Here is an 8,184-nt window from a genome sequence, read left to right as displayed (position 1 = left end):
AATAAAAAAATTTAACGAACCGCATGATTTTTTTATTATAAATTAAATTAAAGTATTTTATTTATAAAAGTCATCAAAATAAAGGATAGTGTTTTTAAAATTATTCTTTAAAAAAATATTATATATTTTAATTTATAAGGTTTCTTTTTCCCATTTTAAATTTTTATTAAAATACATACAAGTAGGAATGAAAAATAAATAATACAATTGATAAAAGAATATTATTATTGAAATAAAAAAATATATTTTAAGACATTTAATTAATCAAACAAAATTTTAAAATTATATTATAATCTATTGTTAACTTTTTATTATTAAGGTTTAAAATTTTAATATAAATATGAATTATAGTAAATATTTAAATTTTTTGTTTAATAATTCTAAAAATATAAATTAGGTACTGCATAGTACAGAAATATGGACGATTGAGAATATATTAAAGGATGAGAGAAGATGGTTGAGAATTTGAAAGTATGGGAAAATTGAAGGAACTAAAAATTACATGAATTTTTTTTTTTTTAAGAAAATGAAAATTTGTTATTCATATTTTCACTTTAAAAAAAAAATTTAAAATATTACATATTATCCCATCCTATAATTTTTATTTTCTTTTTTATTATTTTAAAATTATTATTCACTTTTCTTTTTTATACTATAATAATATATAAATTTATTTTATTTTATTTTCAAAACAATTCTCTAAATATCTATTATTATTTAATAAAATTTAATATAATTAAAAAATTAATATAAAATTATTTTTTAAATATGTATAAAAAAAAATTAAATGAAGATGGAGAAAAAATTAAATTATAGTTACGGAATTAATTGCAGCTCACCACGTACCATTAAAATGCCATATCTGCTCCTTTAACATCCAAGAAAGATTGAAGATGAACAAAAGAACATACTTCAATTTTAAAGATACGAGTCATGCAAAAATGTTAAATTTACAGCAAAGTAAAAAAATAAAATTTTATTTTTCAGTTTATATTTATTATTAAAAATTAAATAAATAAGACTAAATAGACAAAAAAAAATATAGCTTACACTTTAAAATTAAAATAAATTATAATCTTATTTAATAATTTAAAAATAATTTTAAACTAAAAATTAAAATTTAATATATTCAGCATATATTATTATATAGTTTAAAAATAAATATAACCTTTTTAACAAAAAAAAAAATTTATTATATGTTTATAATAAAAGTACAATGAATATATATTAAGATGTCTTCTACCCTTACTTTATTCAAAACAAAATAATAATTACATTGGTAAAAATTTAAAATCATAACGTTTGTCTTTATTCATAAATTTATAAAAAAAAAATGTATATATATTTTATTTTTTATGAAAATTATTAGACTAATAAAAATAAGGGACATTTTAAGAAATGTAAAAAAAAAAAAAAAGATATTTTAAAAATAATAAAACATTATTTTTTTATTAGTAATAATATGGATAAATTATAGTTTATTCTTGAAATTTTAATATAATTAATAAATTGAATTTTATAATTTTTAAAATTAAATATTTTAGTCTATTTAAAAAACACTGGTTAGATAAGTTATACGAGTTAAAGATCTCCTATTTAAAATTTGAGACGTTAATCAGAAACATTTTAATAATTTAATTATGGGTACACTTTAATTTCATAAATAAATTCAATAAATATTAAATACTAATTTTTTAATTATCATTTCATAATATTAATAAATTCAATTAATTTTATTCCCCAAAATACTTCAAAAAATCCAAATATACACTTATAATAAAAAATACCTATGATTAGAATTTAGACTATTTCCAAATATACACTTATCGTTTAATATTATGCTAGAAGCCCTTGAAGAAAAGAATAAGGAGCAGAGCAGAGCAGTTATGCTTAGAATTATGCATTGTGAGTTTAAATAAGTTGTAGGTGATTTAGAATGAGCATTTTAGAATCAAATTTATCTGTGATTTAACATATTAATAGATAAAATGACATATTAAAAATATAGAATTCAAATGCACTCAAAGAACATAATAAAATAAAGCCAAAGTCATAGTATATGAATCTCTTTGTTCCACTATCAACTAACATTTGCTATGAGAATAGCAATCAGAAATGAAATGAAGTGAAATGAAATGTTACAAGGAACATAAAGCAACCATTTGATAGCAACAACACACAGATGGATCAGACCAAATTTCCCAATACAAATCAGTTTAACCAGCCACACTGAATTAGGAATTTTTTGTTTTCTTCAATCAATTCAGTGCATCTCTTAAGCATGCCCCTTGGAGATGGCAAACTCCAAGTGAAAACGTAATCAGCTGCGCCTTATAAGAAATTTGATTCGGGAAAAAGGATTCTGCAATATGATATGGAATCAAACAAAGTTGGCTCTGACTGCCCTAGCGTGACTTACTCTAGTCCCTTCACTTAGCCGCCTATGAATTCTTTTTTGCCCTTTTCGATTAAGAAATTGTTACAATGGGCAGCGAGTAAATAAATAACAAAAAGGAAAAGAGCCAAATAAAAGAGCAAAAGAAAATCATGACGCTACTAGATCAGGTGTTTCAGCTTCAATGGATAATAAGGCAGTGTGCACTTTATCCAGCCAATTATCCAATCTATCTCGCAAGGATTTGATCTGTGGAATCCCCAGAACTCTTGGCTGCACCCAAGACACATGTACTGTTCCCTCCACTTGGTCAATTATACCCTCAATAAGATGCACCTGTAAAAATGTTACATTTTCCAAAAATAAATTAGCATATCTTACAGAATCCAATGACCAAGTTTAATCCCAGTGCAGAGTTAACCAAGGACATAAAATGTGATGAAGAAAAAAATGTAATCTGATCCAAGAAAAATAGTTTGATCTATGCTCAGTACAATATTTTCTAAAATGCTGACAGTTTAGATGCTGAATAGAACTTCTATTCAAAACTGTACAGAACCCTTTTCATCACTATACATATTAAACCCTCGGCACATTCCACTTCAACTAGGCTTCTCACAATCCAGTTTGAGCCAGAACCAATCTGGATAGCAGAGGGCCAATTACAACCATGCTTTCAAGGCCCGTTGACCAGATTGGTTCTGTTAGTTCAGTTTTTAAAAAATAATATATAAATATATATATAAGTATCCCCCCCATGAAAATGAAAAAAAAAAAAAACTGGAGCTTTGTAATATTAGATTTTTCATAATTTTGTACACTCTGCTCATTGTAACAGTCCCCTCTACAATGAATCAAGTTATGCACTACAGGCAAATAGTCTTTAGGAACATGAGATTATATCCTCTGGAAGGGATAACAGTATTCGTATTCTTATTTATTACTCCTATGAATTTTTCTTTTCTTCTACTAGTTGAAGAATAAAGTAGAGAACATCTAACAGCAAGTGTGAGCAGTTACTCCCAAAATCAGATAAAGAACTTACAGAAAGACTCTTCATGAGAAGATGCTCCACATCCTCAATGGAAAGTTTTGTGCGCTCAGCAATTACACTTAGTGGAATAGTTCTATCTTCAGAAGGACGGCTACAAGGAAGCATGTTTTAGTTCAGTCACATACTGTTTGGAGGTAATGCTTGACTTTCGTGAACTTTGTAGAAGCAAAATACAAGTAAAAAGATCGACCAATTACAAAATTAAAAGATACCTAAAGATAATTTCCATCAGGCAAAGAATGTTAATCTTTTCCAATAACTTCTGCTCATTCTCAACTAATGCTGGCTGGGATCTCAGGGATGCATTATGCACACGACACAATTCTTGGTAGCGAACTAGATCACCAGAGTTAAATGCCTGAAGAATATAGTAAAGCCACTCCACTTGTGTTCCCAGAAGGCTATTTATCTACAGAATATTAGATGGTCATCATCCGAACATATAACAGAAGATAAAATGCCAGAAAAAGACAAGTACAGAAGCCACAATACTGAAACCAGATTCCATGCCACTGCTAGCAAAAACAAAAGCAAATCTTTCACCAGGAAGCTATCAGGGTATTTCAACTCCAGTTAACGGCGCCGTTATGTAACGGGTTTTCCTTTCTTTTCCTTAGCATAATCACATTACATGCTTCTTGCCAAGAATTCTAACATGTCATATGTCAAAATTAGCTAAAATAGTATTCCATCGGCTAATACTAATCTATAAAAGATAACTCCAACATTCAGCAACTTACGCTTATATTTAGGGCCACATCTATCTTCCAGTGGCTAGAATAATTTTAAACATTATCCCCTACCAATTAAAATTAAATTAAGTTTAGAATTTGCTCCTGATTTTCAGCATTGCACATAAGCATAAATGGTAACCATATGCAATCCGTGATTATTAGAACTTTAGAAGCATAAAGTCAATTGCCCTGGGCCTTTTATATTCTACTCAAAGCAGGAACTGAGGATAACTTGACTTCCATCTCAAAGCATGAATTTGAACTATACTTTTCTAGTCTCAACCCCAAAGGCAGGATTCCGCTGGATGGTAACCAGCAGCACATATATTTATGCGACTGAACAGAGGTGATCTTTGCCAATGAGCAGCATCTTCAAAGGTAAAGAAAATGCATGGGAAAATCTGTCATAAGCAATTACTTGTGTTTAGCATAATATTTTTCTACCCTCTAAGTTAGGCAACATGTAGCAGAATTAATTTCTTCCTTTTTTCTCGTAAAGTGTCCCAGCCCCTTTTAAGCCTCAAATCAACATTTATAACACAATGAAAATCACTTTTGGTCTTGAGTCTGTCGACATGTACCATTGCAACAGACTCCATAAATTAACATCTTTTAGAACTTCCTATCAACAATCTTCAGCTGCAATCTTGCATCTGGATTCTTAGAGGTCCTATTCACAGTAGCTCTCCTTGGTTCCTCACGTCACACCTTTATCCACTAAATGATGCACTGAATGACACAAAAATCAGTTGAAAAACTAAATGAAACACATCCCTTGATCTAATAGAAACTTGAGTAATTTCAACTCAGGTACCCTAGATACGTATACAGGACAACCAGTTATTTTAAAACCCAAATTGCAAAACCAGCAAGGGAACCAACTTTCCCAAAATCATGACATTTGTAACAGGCAAGAAGAGAATTCAAATGACCAGCAGTTAAGACATTCCATATAAAACCTTCCTAAAAGATAAAAATTTAACAAGTATTATCAGGAAAAAAAAAAAGCACTTTTTAAGATATTCTTACAACAGGATGAGCAAGCAGTTCTCCGAAGTTGTAGATGTTATCTCCCAGAAGTGCAGAAAGAGAGAGATCAAATGCCAAATCCTAAAGAAAAAAAAAATTAACTGTCATATTGCAAACTTGTGCCAACCAATATTGCCAAGCTAAACATTAAACAAAAAGAAATAGCAAGCCATTCATCTGGAATTTATTGTATCAGAAAAATCAGTTAGTGCTAAACTGCATACACAGTCCTTGTACAGTCACTCACCAACGCGACACTCTTAATTTACTTTTGTAAGAACATCATTAATAAATTAATTCCCGTATAATTCCTACATGTACTGCATTTTAAACAGGTACAACTCGTTGCTGTAACTCTAAGATAAGAATTAATTCTAAAAAAAATTAGAGTTGTCAGACAAGGAAACCATCACAATTTACCTAATTGTGGTTGGGTGCCACAACTTGTCCCCAAGGTTCGAAACATTAATGAAACTTTGTTAATCCTTTCCCACTTGAAGGGCAATTAAAGATACCTCTCTCTTTCCCTCTCCCCAAAACTTATAGACATGCCAAACAGTTATTACATTTACTTCAGGGATTAGCAAATGCCAGTAGAAGACGGGAGGAGAAAAAAACCTTGAACAGTTCATAAATCAACCATAGATCTGGATTGACACTTGATCCTTGTTCTTTCCAGTTAAGTCATTATTTTTTTTTTCCGTGAAGGCACAATTTAGTTCAAAAAGAAACCAAAACCACAATAATTTATAGGCTGCAATTCATTGACATGTGGTAATAAAAGCAATATGATTTGCAGAGGAAGGGGGAAGAAGAAGAAGAAGAGTAACCTCAGTTTATTAAGAAAGACTTGCAAACTGCATGATATTTGACAATGATAATGAGAAACACAACCTTACAGAAAGAACACCTGCAGTCATTATAATGTAGACTGAATAAGCACATACCAGTTTAAAAGGTTCTGAGAGGGATTCCACGGATGTGTATGCTAGATAAAGAAGAGCACTCTTGTAGAACTCAGCAAATTCTTGACGGTATTTATGGTACTGAGATGAAACCCAATAATAATTGGCATATACAGTTGGATCAATATCAGTCATACTGTCCAGTGTGCTCTTTCCATCTTCCAAAAGCTTCTTACACTCCTTTTGATCCCCTTGCTCAAGCTTGAAGATAGCTAATTGCATCTTAATGTAAAGAATTGGCTCTTCAATGTGTTGTTCTTTAGTTGTTCGAAGCTTTTCAATCACCCCTTCAAGATAGCTAACGGCAGCATCTTTCTCTTTATACTGCTTAGAGACTATAACCGCAAAATGCGCAAGCTTGAGAAGATTAATTTTGGTCTCAAAGTCGGAGATAAAATTATGATACAGCTGTATCAATGTATCACCAGCCTGAAATGTAATACATTAACCAAAAAAATGCATTAGACATGCACATAGACAAACTGAAATTTTCACTGATATGTGTGTGGAAGAGAGAAATCAAGATATAGATCAATGATATATCCATATAACAGCCTCCAACAGAAATCAGCAAATATAGTGGAGTGAGATTTGTGGCAAGAATGACTCATTTTATTCTCACAACATATCCACAATCCTGTGTACATCAGATACTATATTTTTATGCTTTCACAAGATTAATTCGAGCTTATAAAGAATAAAACATTACGAGTACTTGCTAAGTAAACCAAACAATCTGCAAATAACAATAGCACCCAGGTTCTTGATAGCTACAAAAGTTTGGTGTTTGGATTTACATTTAACTCCTAATATTCGCAAATCATTGTTATCTGGAAATAAAATAAGAAGAAAATTAAAGGCAAAGCAAAAGACTAAACTTGCATGAGCTTAACCTATTATAATTAGTTAATAGAGCCGAGAATACTCTCAGCAGCTTAGAGCAGGATAAAGGAACCGTAGACATATCAAAATCTAGAATACAAAAAGAAACCTCATTTCCAAATTTAAACCCTAATAATCTCATCAGCCCTAGTCTTTAACCCAACCTTTGGCAAATCTAAGAACCCTAATTACCCCATAAAACCCTGAATTGCAAAAAAGAAAACTGCAAGCCCCAAATTCTAGTAGCGCCCAAACCCAAATTTCCCTTACCGACATGATATAGAGATCTAGAAAACCCTAACCGGTTAAAGTTCAGAATTAATAAAAACACCAGCAAACATGCACGCCGCATTTGTAAACAAATCTGCATAGACATGAGAATGTCACAGGACAAAGTGTAGTTGGACCTGAACGACAGCGAAAGCAACGAACTGTTCAAGCTTGAGAGTAAGTTGGTGCCAGAGCTTCTTCTGGTACAGATCTGCAAGTGAATTGTACCACTCGGCGTGTTCTGGATGCGCGTTGCGCAGAGACTCCAGGTACTGCAGAGCAGCCATGGCGGATATTTTTTTGAGGGTGCGTTGATTGCTTGGGAATTCCAATGTATAGATGAGAAATTTGAAAAACCTCTCCCACTGCTACTTTCTGTCGTGAGCTCAAAGAAAAGTGTATATTCTCTCTCCACATAAACTAATACTACACATATGGTTCGGGTTTTCCTTTCGGACAAATACCCATCAATCATTATCGGGTTATGGGTATGAATTTTTTTGATAATTTATAATACGGTCCTGAGATTTAATGAAATATACAATTTAGTCTTTATTATTTTAATAAAAAATAATCTAATCCCTGATAGTTTAATACGTTAACAAAATAATTTTTTTATTAAAATTTATTATTAGATTATAACAATTTAATTTTTTAAATTTTATTTTTATAATAATTTAATTTCTTTCATTTTAATAATTTATAATAATTTAGTCATATAATTTTAATATTTATAACAATTTAATTCCTTTAATTTGAATTGATTTTAAGATTAAAAATATATTTAATAAAAAAATTATTTTATTAAATATTAAATTATTTACTCTTAAAAACGTAAAAACTAAATTATAAATT

At 30.1% G+C, this 8,184-nt stretch overlaps 1 protein-coding gene across 1 annotated transcript; it reads right to left on the bottom strand.

Moving 5' to 3' along the window:
• Positions 1-2,016: 2,016 nt before the first annotated feature.
• On the bottom strand, positions 2,017-7,728 carry LOC110601857 (26S proteasome non-ATPase regulatory subunit 13 homolog B). Its single transcript, XM_021739219.2, has 6 exons — positions 7,467-7,728; positions 6,160-6,606; positions 5,213-5,293; positions 3,662-3,858; positions 3,441-3,540; positions 2,017-2,731 (listed from the first exon to the last, which is right to left on the bottom strand). The coding sequence occupies exons 1-6, from the start codon at positions 7,614-7,616 to the stop codon at positions 2,546-2,548; spliced, it is 1,161 nt and encodes a 386-aa protein (XP_021594911.1). The 5' UTR covers positions 7,617-7,728; the 3' UTR covers positions 2,017-2,545.
• Positions 7,729-8,184: the final 456 nt, after the last annotated feature.

This window comes from Manihot esculenta, chromosome 15 (genome assembly GCF_001659605.2).
Source record: "Manihot esculenta cultivar AM560-2 chromosome 15, M.esculenta_v8, whole genome shotgun sequence".
Lineage (NCBI taxonomy): Eukaryota > Viridiplantae > Streptophyta > Magnoliopsida > Malpighiales > Euphorbiaceae > Manihot > Manihot esculenta.
Note: the sequence above shows the minus strand (reverse complement) of the source record. Positions and strands in the feature narration are given on the sequence as shown.

Bases quoted from the DNA above. Each gene is read 5' to 3' on its own strand.
- LOC110601857 (XM_021739219.2), bottom strand. From the start codon at position 7,616: ATGGCTGCTCTGCAGTACCTGGAGTCTCTGCGCAACGCGCATCCAGAA. The intron at 3,541-3,661 runs GTATCTTTTAAT...GCTTCCTTGTAG, and splicing joins CTGATGGAAATTATCTTTAG to CCGTCCTTCTGAAGATAGAA. The intron at 2,732-3,440 runs GTAAGTTCTTTA...ACATTTTTACAG, and splicing joins TTCTCATGAAGAGTCTTTCT to GTGCATCTTATTGAGGGTAT.